This window comes from Cetorhinus maximus, chromosome 28 (assembly GCF_964194155.1).
Source record: "Cetorhinus maximus chromosome 28, sCetMax3.hap1.1, whole genome shotgun sequence".
NCBI lineage: Eukaryota > Metazoa > Chordata > Chondrichthyes > Lamniformes > Cetorhinidae > Cetorhinus > Cetorhinus maximus.
Genome location: NC_135906.1, coordinates 8738649 through 8754103, shown reverse-complemented (window position 1 = coordinate 8754103; position 15455 = coordinate 8738649). Strand labels below are relative to the sequence as shown.

The 15455-nt window shown below is 38.3% G+C and overlaps 1 protein-coding gene across 3 annotated transcripts in view; it reads left to right on the top strand.

The window, feature by feature from the left end:
• The first annotated feature begins 2399 nt into the window (after window positions 1–2399).
• pbx4 (pre-B-cell leukemia transcription factor 4) overlaps window positions 2400–15455 on the top strand; it is a 372521-nt gene continuing 359465 nt past the window's right edge. For all 3 annotated transcript variants that reach the window (XM_078531151.1, XM_078531153.1, XM_078531150.1), the window contains exons 1-2: window positions 2400–2629; window positions 9351–9424. In XM_078531151.1, coding sequence (XP_078387277.1) covers window positions 2451–2629; window positions 9351–9424 — 253 coding nt within the window. In that variant the 5' untranslated portion in view covers window positions 2400–2450. The remainder of the gene's footprint in view (window positions 2630–9350; window positions 9425–15455) is intronic.

Below are 15455 nucleotides of genomic sequence, written 5' to 3'. Positions count from 1 at the left end.
CCTGGACTCGCACTCCTCACCTGGCACATGTGTTGATGATTTTCAGACTTACTTTGACCTCAGAGCTCCAGCAGTTTGCAGTCTGTGACAATAAGGAGCTGCCATTTTTGTACCTGGCACATAGAGACTAATTTTCTACCACCAAAATCAAGAACTTTGTTTATTTGTTTCCTGACTTTTTTGGTCACCTACCCTGAGCACTCAGCACCCCAGTCGGTCTCCCTCCCCCATCTCTCACTGCCTGCCTGAACACTGGTCATGAAGATTACCTGCCTCTGTCCTACCCAGCATTGGCACTTTCTCCCCTAAAACAGCCCATCTAAGCAGCAGGTCTGGGCCACATCACTGCTGATCATTCATCCTTCAACCAACATTGCTGAAGACAGATGATCTGGCCATGATCAGGATCAGATTGCTCTTTGTGGGATCCTGCAACGCAGAAACTGACTGCAGCATTTCCTGCAATACAACATGGACTGAACTTTCAGTTGTAAAATACTTTGGGACGTCCTGAGATTGTGAAAGTTGCTGTATAAACGCAAGCCTTTCTTTCTGCTACAGACCGATAAGTATACTCTTCACCAATTCTGCGTGTCTGTGCATTTAATTTCAGCGCACCCTTTCACAACCTACTTACTGCATCAACATTATGATAATTAAAACAGGCCACTCAAGTAAGGTAGCAGCGAAAGCCAAACAAAATATTCCATCTCAGATATTCGTGCACTAGGACTGAAGAGGAAGACCTCATGTACTGTAATATTCTCTCTGTTTATTTTTTTCTTGCCAGAAGAGATGCAGTGGTATTATATAAATGGAATATAGATCTGTGACAGGTGATTTATTGTAAGTAACCCACTTCCATGGGGAGTGACGTATGTCACTGGTGACAGGGACCAGTTTACACTGCTAGAGCAACTCACTGGTTTAGTTTCTGTAAGCCACTAGTCCTGACATGTATCCACTACTTAAGTGTGTGTATTCTGGCAGTGGTTTTAAATGTGGTGCCTTAGCAGCTAAAGCAACTACTGCCACAATGACACTCTGCTGTCACCTCCAAACATTGCAGCCATATCTGACTGACCTGGGTCAATAATTCTGCCTTTACAGGCAGAATGATTTCCCATTTAATATATTTGAATTGTCATCCATTAAAACGTTTTTTTCAGACTTGTACTCCAAAGAGGAAAAAAAAACTGCAAAGGAAAGAACTTGTGTAAATAACATATACCATGGAAATTGATAGTTTAAAATAAATAAAACACTTCTGCAGACTTGCATCTGCTGTGCCTGTGACTTAAAGTATGCACACGTCACTCAATAGCTTATTTTTTGTAAACCATCACTCAAATGTCGTGCATCCTCTCAGCAATCTGCCAATCACTTGGTTTGGAAGGAATCAGACTCACCAGCAGTATCAGGGCAAGAGGGGAAGGGAGGGGGGGAAAGAAAAGCCCAACTTGCAACAGCAAGGGCCGTTGCCTAGCAGCCAGAGTTGCCAATCACCAGGCGACGGCTCCAGTGCCAATCAGGCGGCGACCCTGGACGCCCGTCTCCTAGCAGCGGCCGGCTGTCCATCACAGCGGCGGCACTGCTGGAGGAGAGGGGAGGGGAGGGGGGAGGGGGGAACCGCGGGGCGGGGCGGGGCCGCTCTGCCAATCCCGGCGAGCGGCAAGCCGTCCATCAAAGGCCGGCGGCCAGCCAACCGGAGGAGGAGGAGAGACGCGCGAGAGGTGGGGGGGGGGAATGGCTCTTAGCAACGGCTGCAGCCTCCTTCCCCACCCCCCGCCCCAGCCAATGAGGGGAGGGAGGGAGAGAGTGAGTGACGGGAAGGAAAGCGCGAGGGGGGGGGGAGGAGGCAGGAGAGTGGGGGGCGGGACTGCGCTCGAGCGCATTCCTCACTCTCCCTCTCCCCCCCCCCCCCCCCCCACTACAGCAATCTCTGGCTCTCCCGCGCCGTCAAAACAGTCGCGGGCGAGGCGGCTGAGCGCGAGCGAGCGAGTGAGCGAGCGGTGGCGGCGGTTAAGATTCAAATCGCTCCAGCGTTCGGTCGGCTTGCGCTGGGTGAGCCGCGGGCGGCGGGTGGGCGAGTCAGCCCGGAGGAGGAGGAGGAGGAAGAAGAGGAGGAGGAGGAGGAAGAAGAAGAGAGGGGGGGGGGTCATCCGTCCGAATTATTCTCCTATTTCCAGCACCCACCCCCCTCCTAACCCAAAAAAAAATTGACGGGATTTGTGGATTTTTAAACAGCCAGAAGAAGATCAGTGACATTTCCCAGGGTGGTTTTTTTTTGTGTGTGGAGGAGGAGGAGGGGGTGATTTATTTTTTTATATACATATATATCAATTTTCAATTATTTATTCCCCCCCACCCCCAACCACCGGCCTCTTCACACACCCCCCGGCCACACTCTTAAACATTAAGTGTCTTTGTGTGTTTGTGGCCGGTGTGTGATGGAGGACCAGTCCCGGCTGCTGCAGCCTCACCCCGGGGTGGCTCTGGCGGTGCACTCGCTCCCTCCTCACTCCCAGGCGGACGGAGGCGACCCCGAGGGACGGAAACAGGACATCGGAGACATCCTGCAGCAGATCATGACCATCACTGACCAGAGCCTGGACGAGGCTCAGGCCAGGTCAGTACACGCTCCTTTCAAACCTCCACCCCCCCCCCCTCAACCTTTAACCCCCCCTCAACCTTTAACCCCCCTATCCCCCCCCCCAATCCCCCTATCCCTCCAGCTTTAGAGACCAGTTTTAAAAAATAAATTCAAACCCCCCATTTTATCCCTCCTCCTCAAATAGCAACCCAAGCAGCAATCCACACAAAAAGTTTGCTTCCAAATCCAAAATCCTCCCAAGTCGTCTTCCAACTTTCTCCAATCTACTTTCTTCATTAAAAGAAAACTCCCTCCCTCCCTTTCGTATTCTGTCCCATTTTATACTGAAAGCAGCATTTTCTCTCTCTCCCAATTCCAGGATTTCTTAATTTTCTGAGGGAGGAATAAAAGATTCCCCCACCCCCCCCTCAACAACATTACTGACTGACTTTTCCTCAATAGTTTGCATTAAGATAAATATATGCAGTTATATTTAACTATATCTAAAATAAATAAATGTAGTTATACTTAAAGATGTATCTGAAATAAATATACGCAGTTCCACGTTTAAATGCCTGTCAATAAATAAAAGTAGTTATACTTAAAAAATGTATCTAAAATAAATATACACTGTTAAATTTTTAAAATGTCAATAAACGTATGTAGTTATACTTAAAAAATGTATCTAAAATAAATATACGCTGTTAAATTTTTAAAATGTCAATAAACGTATGTAGTTATACTTAAAAAATGTATCTAAAATAAATATATGCTGTTAAATTTTTAAAATGTCAATAAACGTATGTAGTTATACTTAAAAAATGTATCTAAAATAAATATACGCTGTTGTTTTTAAGTGCCTGTCAATAAATAAATGTGGTTATTACATAAAAATGTATCTAAAATAAATATATGCAGTTAAATTTTTAAAATGTCAATAAACGTATGTAGTTATGCTTAAAAAATGTATCTAAAATAAATATACGCTGTTATGTTAAGTGCCTGTCAATACATAAATGTAGTTATACTTAAAAAATATATCTAAAATAGATAAATAAATGTATACTTAAAGATGTATCTGAAATAAATATACGCAGTTCCACGTTTAAATGCCTGTCAATAAATGAAAGTAGTTATACTTAAATATATATCTAAAATAAATATATGCAGTTATATTTTAAACATATGTCTGTAAACATAGTTGAATTAGGGTTTGCATTAAATGCCCTTTCAGTGTGTTTAATTGCTGGGGCCTGATTTTTGGCTCGTGCAGTGTCCAAATCAGTTCAAAATAATAATAATAATGCAAAAAAAAAGTTATAAAAATCCCAGTCATCTTTTGTAGTCCAGGAGTAGGAAGGGTGATGTGGGTTCTCATTGTGATTATAGATCTACCTTTGACCAAATAGGTGCACCTAAAATGTTCACGCTGCTCGGGGGGGTGTGCGTAGGGGGAGGTTGTTGGGTGCATTTGGGCCCATAACTAAAATGTTTAGCCAAATGCTAATTAAATTTCTATTTGACTAATGTGCCTTTTGACCTTTTAATCAAATTGGCTAATGGGTTTGTGAGAACAAGGACAGCAGCAGGCAAGGAGCATCTCCAGCAATGTTTTGTAATATAAAAAAAACTGTTTTGAGTTGCAAGTAAATGGACTGTCAGATGAATTGTAATTTGTGCAAACTTCCCAAGGGATTGAAGGAAAACAAATAGAGCCAGAGTAAAAAGTTTCTTCAAAACACGCTTGGCGACTGCAATCTGTCTGCAGTTTGAGCAAACTGAATAAGTTGTTTATTGCACTGAACTGATTATTTTGATTAAATTGAAAGGTTTTGTGGTGATAGTTTTGCAGTAGTTTTTTTGGTGTAGAGTGAATTTACTTTCTTGAGAATTTTATGAAGAATATTTTTGTAATTGTGCTCACATTCACAAATTAAGATCCAGATTAGATGATCTTAGATGAAAGATTAGATGAAAACCTTTGATTAGTGAGAAGGCTTTTTTTTTGGACCGTACAGGTTGGATTGAAGCTACCATGTATTTTCATGTTTGCAAACTCATAATTGCAAACAACTAGTAACAATCTAATTAACTTAATCAAAATTCTATCTGCATCGGTTGTACTCTTTATTTTTGAATTATTTTTCATTTATAATGTTTGATTTTATTTTTCCACCAAGAATCAGTTTGGTACACCTTTATTTTTGATAATGCCACTTTATTCTGACCTTATTGCCAAATGTTTTGTGAGAACTAATGTGAATATGAAAGAAACTAGGATCACCTGACTATATATCATTTTAAAAAATACACACAAATAGCAGTTTGGAACACATGAAGCATCCTGTGCCTTAGAGAAACAGAATCATCGTTGTGTACAAACGTTGGAAGAATTTAAAAAAATACTTACCAGCCCATTAGTGAAACGACATATACATTAAAAATAACTTTGCGGTTGCATATTTTCCACCATATTCTTGTATTGTACCCTGCATTTTATTGCAATTACTAACAGCGGAGAAAAGAAAATTGTGAAGAATTAAGAAGTTAGATTCTTTCTAGCTTTTTGGCTAAAAAGTGGAGTTGTGCATCAAAATTGCAGGTTGCCCAAAATGCCAAAATTGGTGCTGTCACTACTAGTCATTTCAAATTGAGTTAGATAGATTTAAAGTGCTGGAACAGTCACTTAAGATGATGGAGACAAAGTTGCCAGTATGCTTTTCAGTGTAGTTCAATAGTACTAGGCGATTGTCATGGTAAAGCACTATTTATGTCTATGCTTACATTGGAGTGTACTTATTCTATACTAATTGCACTATGATATAGGTGAGCACAATGATACCAAAAGAATCCATAAATTCTTTTTGCACTTTAATCCTTTTGACTATATACTTTAAAAACTAATTGATTACAAATTTTAATCAACAGATAATTAATCTATTCATCAACTTGTCATCAAGCCAGTCAGCATTGGCATTGTGACTAGGATGGGTTATGAGATTAGAGAAAGGGAAGTGAAATGGGGCCAGGATCTGCTTGCTTCAAAGTGAAGTGAATGAAGCTTTGAGGCTTTACAACTTATACACGCGTGGTCCTGATTCAGTTCCATAGAAATTGGTGACATAGTTGCATTACCACACCAAAGTATACAGTGGATTTTTACAAAAAGCTAATTAATTTGTCGAGATATTAACGTGTTATTATGCAAGGCATTGAGTTCACATTTAACCAGAAGTATTTCATATTGTAACATTTACAAATATTTAGCTAATTTTTTAAATAATTGATTAGGAAAGTAAGACCACAGGTATGGCAATGTGGCTTACTTAATTTTTTAAAAAAAAGTTATAAAGTAAAATATTTCAAGTTTGAAATGGTGATTTTTAAGAAATCATTGGTAAATAATATAAGCCAAAGTGTGTATTTTACTGTAGTTTCACATTTGCTGTCGGAAGGCATAGTTTGAATTTATCTTTATATTTTATCTAGTGTACTGTTAGATTGTATAGTTTACCTTTAAATTGGTTTAGATTTAAACTGTGTGTGTCATGTTTCCTGTCGCCTTCTTTGAATGACCTGCTTTATTTCTGACGCTTGTGCAATAAAATATCAGTTGAACAAAAGGGCATATTTCTGTATGGTGTTCTGCAGAAAAAAGGACATGTTTAAATCTTTCAGCTGGACTTTATAAACAATCATTTAAGTGGAATAATTATTTTGGATTTGTCTACATCATTGGCTATGTTTGAATGAGATGTTTAATTGCATGCCATAAGTTGTTAGTTGTGCTATCTTAATCGGTTAAGCTAAACTTGGTATATATTTGGGTGACTTGGCATAAGCTTACATGTTTTATCATGTGTGTTTGTGTGGAAAACATGTTCTTGTGCCTTGATCTGATTACATTATATTGAAAATTATTTTGTACTCTGCACATTGAGATGGTGAAAAGATCTTAAAATAAATTTGGCATCAGCTTCTTCTGTTTAGGCATGTTGATCCTTTACTTCTCATAATATTTTTATCCCTTCCTGAAAGCAAGGAATAAAATTGTTGCTTAAAGAGATTTTACCACACTAGTTAAATATTTATAGCCCAGGATTACTAACTACGCATTATTTAAAGATTTTGGCTGCTAAAGTACTGAACTAAAATGTACCAAAGAAATTGTCACCATTTATAGCAAAGTGTTAGGAAATCTATTTTATAGAAGAGTAGGCTTGATATTTGCTTTTACTTGAGCATTGTAATTTTACTAAGTTTATATGCTGGGTCCTGTGTTTCATACTGAATTCACCTTGAAATTTAATATTAACCAATCTATTTCTATGTAACTACCAGCAGCTAGTCTGCTATTTATTTTCAGCACCTTCACTTTGATACTGCGGATGTTTTCTGCTGGCTAATATTGTAAAGTGCAGATTGAACCAGTTACAAAAAGCAAAACTAATGAATAAAGACTAGGCTTTGCAACAATCAGTTTCTGTGGCTGACAACTAGTTTTCCTTCAACCAAAACTGAATTAAGCGCTTGTTTGTGATTTCCAGCTGGCTTTCTTAGTTTCCTCCTTGGTGCTGGGTTTATTATTTCATTAATATCTTTCATATTTACTTACACTGGCATTCGTTGTATTTTGCCATGTGTAACGAGTCTGTGTTTTTCTAAAGAATCGTATTGTTGGATTCCTTCGTTGTCAGAGGCTGTGTTTGTGTCTCCTCAGTGTTACAGGCAGCACAGAACTGAAGCTTGTGGGTGATTGGTTTTGCAAAATGATAATATACTGAGCACATTTAGCTGCAAAATTTGAGAGGTTGCAATGGAAGACATTCTGAGTATGCTTGTATTTTTCCCTTTTTAAGTTATTTGTATTTGGCCTATTGGAAATAGAAGATTTCAAACTTAGCCAATTTAAAGATTTTTTTATAGTTACACCTGCAATTTAAGTTTGTGATTGACTGGTGAATCTTAGGTTGTTATTTAGTCTTTAATTTACTTGTTTTTTTTCTTTGCTTCTATACATAATTTCCAGCAAGCGGCAAGAATAGTGCACTTTGTCTGACCCCTTTCACTTTTATAAAGTAAAACTGCAGTCTTTCAAAATTATTTGTAAAATACAAATATAAACATTGAAATTATTATTGGCATCTTTTCAAACCCTCCAGTAATTGTTTTTTCTACATGGTAAATGGCATTAAGTTATTACATTTGCATTGGCTAAAATGCTGGTATTCCTCATTTCATTCTTTGATGCACTCTGTGGTCGTAGAATAGGACTGCCTTAGGTGAAGGAAGAATGCTTCCTAATGAATGGTACTTTAAGCATAATTAAACTCAATTGACAATAATGGGTTGGAAATAGTTTTGCTTTTGTGAAATTTTATTGACCTGGTGCTGTACCTTGCTAGCTTTTCTGGTTGGTTATCTAACCTTTTCAGCTGAAATTTCGGTAAGCAGTTTTAAATAAAGCTTTCTATTTCCTTTCAAAATATGCCCCCGCATTGCACTGTTTAAACACAACTGTAAGTGATTGGTTTATTCAGAGAATGGGCAGAAGCCTAACTGATGTGGGCTTTTCTAACACAGATACTGCAGTGATTTGGAGGGGGGAGGGGTGGATTGGAATTTAACATTTTTTCCATAATTAAGATTTGCGGTTAACAAAATATAATGTTCATTAAACATTTTGTAAATAAAGGACAGGGTGAATGATTATAATTGAAGTGTGTCGGGACATGGGTTTGGGTATGATTTCCGAAATCGGCCTTATGCTTCAGTGAATACATCTTGGTGTTGAGGTTTCCTTAATAATAAAGATTACATTTGTTTATTTATGAATATGCTTATACTTCAAGGGTTTTAAACCCAGTAATCCGGCTGTTAATAGTACATATTTTAAGAAAAATTGCTCCAAATGAAATATTTAGCTTTTAAAGACTTACGGCGAAATAAAAACTTGGATTACGAGGCATTAAACTTTTAAAACCGCACGTAAGGTTTTGTGATATTGAAGTTCATTTAGCGTACAAATAATTAAACTCGAAAATAATTGCGTGTAGCAATCTTCAGTATGAACATTATCCCTTCTGCACATACACATATAATATATAAAATAGCTTTAAGCAATTGACCAGTTTTACTGCCACTTCATTATTTAATACATTTTGAAACTGTGTAACCGAAAAGATGAGAATGAAGAAAATAATATTGTGGTTTGTGGTTTAGAGGAGGCAAGTGAGACGGACATCCTTGGGAATTTAAGATAATAAGGAACGATAGTACGGAATAGTGTACTAATGTTTTAGTGTAGAACAACTCGGTGCTAATACCGTGTGTTTCAATGTCTCTAAAAGGTTTATCACCGAACAACAATAACCCTTTGGGCAGTTAAACACTCTCCATTGTGCGCTCACTACAGTTTTGTTGAAATTTATGGATTTTTGCAATGCTGCCTGCCTTGTATAGATATTTAAAGATTTTAAAAATATTTTCACCTATAATCCAAGGCGTTTAACATGTTTAGACATAAGCAAAATTCGAGTTCGGGAGCCATTTCCATTCGTTATTGAATATTTTCAAGTCCAGTCGCTGTCAGTTGCACAATCTGGGAAAGATTGTTCGTTATTTTGAGTCCAAGTGTTTTGCATGTTGCTTTTCCTGATATTGTGCATTCTGAAGATGTGTTCTGCCTGATGAACTCAGGGTTTGCCATTCTCACTCTGTGGAGAGCGATCCTAACATGTTTTTAATTACTTTGCAGAAAACACGCGTTAAACTGCCACAGGATGAAACCGGCTCTCTTCAGCGTGTTATGCGAAATCAAAGAAAAAACAGGTACTGTTTAGCAAATCCGCTTCGAGTCCCTTTCCAGTGCGAGGGTTAGACAGACAGAAGCTCCCTAACTCGCCTTATTAGTACGATCAGAACCCGGGGAGTCCGGGGCGGACTGGCGCCGGTTACTTGCCAGCCCCGAGCGGGGCGGACCGGCGCCGGTTGGTTACGTGCCAGCCATGAGCGGAGCGGATCAACCGTTCATCGCTTATTTAGCTGATATCTGCTGTTTGCCCTGGTTTGCATTTCCTTCGCTTTGGTTGGTGTAATTTAAGTTTTTTAAAACGATACGATTGGGACAAAATCGGCGAAAATGATTTGAGCAAAAGTGTTAGCGCGACTTTCAGTTTGTTACCTGCTGAATTTAATTGTGTTGAAATTAGTTGCACCCACTTTCAGTGATTTATATAAAAATGAGAATGTTGGAAAGAAGATATGCGTTTGGTGTTAATTTGTGTATATATTTAGGAAATACGAAGGTTGCAACAAAATCATAATGTGTGAAAGTAGGAACCTAGAAAAGGATCGGTGGGCTGGAAATGGCAGATCCAGGAAGCTTTGTAGAAGCACAATAGCAGCAGAAATCGCAGGACAAAAGCATCCCCGTTTCCTTTTATTATCCGACGATTAGCAATCACTTCACAAAGTTTGGGCCTTTTGTCTGTTCTAAAGATTGTTAATGAGCCTATGGAGAAGTCTTTTTTATTAGTTTGGGGAAGGAGCCAAAATAAAGGCGATTGGATTGCTATTCTCAGGCATTATTTAACCAGTTTAAAAGATCAAGGTATTTCAAAAGATGGTAAAAGGAGAATATACGTCAGCCCCTACAGAAAGTAGTTATTTATTTCCCTTATTGAGTTTGATCTTTGAGACAATATTTGTTAGATCGACTATGTTGCTAAAATACATAATATTCATAAGAATCAATCATGTTTATTATTTATCCAGTCAAAAAATTGAAGATGTGGTCACAAATCTTTTGGGCTTATTTGAATGTTTTTGTAGTTTGGTTACAGCTGATCTAATTGGAACCTAAATGATAGCTCATCTAATATATGCTTCTTAAACATACTTTGGAAGAATAATGAAAACAGTTGCAAATGTTGGGATAAATTCAGCTGAGATTTGTGAATTGTAGGTTCAGAAAATTAATTTGGATTTTGCTGTATCATAATTTGTAATTGGAGATTTCCAGGGAATACTGTAGAATTGACTATGAAAGTTTGTGGTTTCCATTGTTTTACAAGCTTTTATTTGGCTACTGTACATGTAACTATCACTGGAATTCTTTGTTTTTAGAAACAACATATGGATATACCTTTTTAAATTTGTACCCAGAATTTGTATTTTTGTTGTGTTCCATTAGTTTTAGATTGTAACTGCTCAGTGTTTCATTTTTTTCAAATAGCTGCATTTAGAAATGATCAGTCACAATTTACAATATGGAGTAAACTTGTACAGTGCAAAATGCTTCTGGATGTCTTGAAGCTAAAGCATTTATTTTAATGAAATAAAGCTTTACAATAACTGTTACATTTCTGCTGCAGAAAGTACAGATATTCTAGATCAAGAGTTGCTAATGCTTCATTTTTCTGTAGCTTCAACAGTAACGTTGTAAAAAGCTGGAAGATTCACTGAAATGTTACATCACCTTCAATTGTGGCAGCTGGAGTTGTCAGCCTGCAGGAAGTCTGGTTCTGTGCTTGCTGCATATCTGACAATTTCACCAAAACACCCTAAATTTTCACAGAATTCTAGCAGAGGGAATTGAAATTTCACTGACTTTTATTATAGCCTTTCAGTTCTAGTGTTGTGTGGTATGTTTTACTGATAATGTCTTTATGAAGTAAAATCCAACCTTCATACATATGGAATAGATATTCACCAGCAATGTGATTTGATCCATGTCTCTATTTATTCCGCCTACCTGGCTAACTTGAAAGTGGGTTGTGGTCAGCCTGAGTCGAGTCATCCCACTGCTGGGCATAACAAAACAAAGCTTATTAAGGTTGTATGTTTTCTGCGATAAGAGTATTTTTGTAGTTGGTGCCTTCACTAAAACAAAGTAATTTCTCTATCCATTACGATGTTCTACTGCTAAGTATTCAACTGATATTCTCCACGTGAAAAGGAAATATGAGATTTCATGCAGAGGAGGGACTCTAGTGCAATGGGTTAATATACTGGCCTTTCACCTCTTGTGACCCGAGTTCAATTCTCTCCCAGATTGCTGCAATTAATGTTGCCTCTCTGAGCTGCAAGAATTCAATGTGAAATGGGTTTTTGACAGTTTTAACTCAAGTTCCTGATGAGCATGAATCAATAGTAAACAGCCACCCTAATTTGGCACTAATTGACAATCTTGCTCGGAGGGGCGGGAGGGTGCCAAAGCTGGTATGAGAAGTGGAAAATCTCTTACTGGTGCAGTAGGGCGTGCATACTAAGGTTGAAACTGAGGCACATTGTTCAAGCAAATTAAAGGGAGTCTCACTCTTACTCTTCAGAGATCGAGGATGCTTGATGCTGGATGACAAAATGGGTGGAAGAGAAAATGTCTTCCACTTTTCGGCACAGGTATCCACCAGTTTGGTGGGCACAAAATTCAGATACAAATTTAAAAATAGTCTTACAGTAAGTCGCAAGGTAGTTATGGGCCTAGCAGTACCCTATAAGATGAAAAGTAAAAGAGATTCTAGCAATCTAAAAGAAAAACAGAAAAAGTTGGAATTCTGATGGAGGATCTCTGTTCAAAATGATAACCTATTGTTTGATTTCTTGAATGCTGACAGATCTACTCTGTCTTCTTGCAATACTGTGGTATTGAGCCATTCAGACTAGAACATTTTTAGATTTGGCCTCTGATCTGCACAGTTTTAGACAGCCTTATTTGGGGTAGCTGTGGTCTAGGCCATTATAATGGGTATTCTTGGGCTAATAGGCAATATCAGCCTTCTGTCTTCTGATTTTTGACTGTGGACTTTTTTTCCAAAATTCTGTGCATAAGTGTGTTGGGGATAGTGCCAGATCTAATTCTGCTGTCCTGCCTAGTAGAATGTCCACTAGTCACTGTCTAGGATCCTATGCAGAATGGTCACTTGGAAAAAGTTTCAGAAGGATGCCAGAACTGTTGGAAATGTACGGGAATGTGACTCTCTATATTAAGGAGAGGGCAATATTGTAAGTATAATTATAAATTAAGTCAAATTTGTGTTTTTAAATATTGGTGTGCAGTTAATTCCCTAGAGTTGGTTTCGTGCTCAACCATATAGTTTCCTCTGCACCTTTGTTGAGCTGTACTATTAAAGACAAAGGAGCCCATGCGAGGGGAAAAGGTTTCATTTTCCCCTCTCCATCTACTTCTAGGTAAACTTATTAAACATTTTTAGAAAATGTTTAAAGTTTATTGCTTTTTTCTGTAAGGACCTATCATTTCAGGCCTCTGGAGCAGGGAGCCACTACTGGACACGTAGCAATAAAACCTCCCTCTTAACCCTTTCCTGTTTGGTATTTGGAATGTGAAATTATACTGATTCATTTTATTTTGAATGTAACTGCCTTGGCGAACTAAGTTATAGCTCAGGAGTCCACTTGTGGAATGCATTGTGTGTTGTATGGAGTTTGGGGAACCACATAATGTTTAAATCCATGTGTTCATTAATTTACATAATGAGTTACTGAGAATGGATCCTGGTGTTCTGATTTACGATTTATCCACCTATATGCCTTAGTAGAACTCTTTACAAATCTCCAGGCCCACAAATTCAATCAGCACTAACCATTAAATAAGAAGTGCAGATAAGGACTGAGTTGCTTGGATTTCAAGGGCTACATGTTGCTATACCCAAAAGGACTACTAGAATGTAACCTTGTCAGAAATTACATTGAATGTGGTGACCCAAAATAGTGTGTTTCTATGGAGACCAGGAAGTTTTTAAATAGCCTACTGAGAAGGATTTCAAATTAATTTTGGTTTCTTGCTGCACCTGAATCATAACTGGGACTGAAAGTATTTTCCGACTTGGCATTCATGCCTCTTAAGATTTAAGTGCACTTGTGACATGATATTGGTGCTAAGTGAGACAACTCAAATTAAATAGTAATTTTGTATTGACTTATTTAAAATCAAAACATTCTAGCCGCACTAGAGTGGATTTTAGCTTGACAGGCAGTGAGTTGCTTAACATGGAATAGGCAGTGAGTTGCATAACGTGGAATAGGGGTTTGCAGTTATCTTCAGTAAGCTGAAGAGAGGCCATGGGTGTTGGAGTGAATCATGATCTGTTGGGCAAAGGGAGGCTATTAATGTAATTGTTAAAAGGTTAGGAATGGCACATCTAAGGGTTTCCTGTGGAATTTACGCTCAATACTGTGTATGCTCTTATTTTGGGAAATTGGCTGATGGCTGCCTCTCCTGTATAGCAATGTACTTTCATTTAGGGTGTCTTCATTTGAAACTTTGTACAATAAGAGTGACATAATAGAGGTTGTCGGAACTTTAAGGGCACTAAGAAGTTGTGCATATCACAAGGAAATGTGTAGTTTATGGAATAGATGTAGTATGTTGAGGTGTTGAGTGAGAATGGAGTAACACCCTATATTTGATTTATTGCATAGATGTTTATCTCTAACGCAGAGTACATAAAGTTTCATGATTAAATTTGCTTTCTAAGGCACTGGAATAAGGATGTCCAAACTATGTGCCATGTGCTGAGACTCATTAATTGACCTTTGATCTAAGACGGTTCCATTCATTTGTGCTTGCACTTCTTGAAGGGCTGATGCCACATCAGTAGATCAATCCTAATTCAGAACACCAAGAACTTTATGTAACTTCACCTGTAGGAACATAGGGACAGGAGAAGGCCATTCAGCCCGTCGATACGATCATGGCTGATCCAAGACTTCAATGCCTTTACCTACATTATCCCCTTAACCCTTTCTGCTATTGTTAATCAGAATTCTATCAATCTTTACCTTAAACATACTCGGTGACTGAGCTTCCATGGCCCTTCGGGATAGAGAATCCCAAAGATCACAACCTCTGAGTAAAGAAATTTCTCCTCATCTCGGTCCTAATTTTGAAATTGTGCCCCCTGGTTCTAGACTCCCCAACCAGGAAAAACATCTTACCTGTGTCTACCCTATCTATTCCTTTAAGTATTTTTTAAGTAAGTAGGTTTCAATGAGATCACCTCTTATTCTTCGAAATTCTAAAGAATACAGGCCCAGCTTGCCCAATCTCTCTTTATAAGACAGTCCTGCCATCCCCAGAACAAGTCTGGTGAATCTTCATTGCACTTTCTCTATGGCAATAATATCCTTTCAGAGGTAAGGGGACCAAAACTGCACATAGTGCTCCAGGTGCGGTCTAACCAAGATTCTACACAATTGAAGCAAGACTTCACTACTCTGTACTCAAATCCTCTTGCAATAAAGGCTAACATTCCATTAGCCTTCCTAATAGCTTGCTGCACCTGAGTGTTAGCCTTCACTGACTTATGGACAAGGACACCCAGGTCAGTTTGTACATCTACACTTTCTAATCTCTTACCATTTAGGAAATACTCTGCACACCTGTTCCTTCTACCAAAGTGGATAACCTCACATTTTTCCACATTGTATTCCATCTGCCATATTCTTGCCCATAATGTAATTCGATGACATCTCCCGGTGTGGTCCAAAGTTTAGATAGCTCAGGAGTAGAGATGTCTTCTGGATAGAAAGTTTAAGTATATTTATTTTTAACACTGCAGCTTACTATTTAATTCAGTTCATTTGGCTTTGACTTGACATATGATATTTCAGTAAGATGACCCTTGTTGAGTTAGAGTCCATATGTTGGTGAAGAGCATGAGTGTAATATCAGTACATTTTGGAATTACATAGATCTGATCAGTAGGCTCCATTTGTATGGTAGCTTAGAGTTTGTTTTCAAAGGGGAACAAGAATTTTGAGAGGAATGCTGGTCAAATACTGACCATTTCCTTGGAATGGCAATTGGTTACTAAAGTTACCAGGAGCTGTTGAAGCTAGA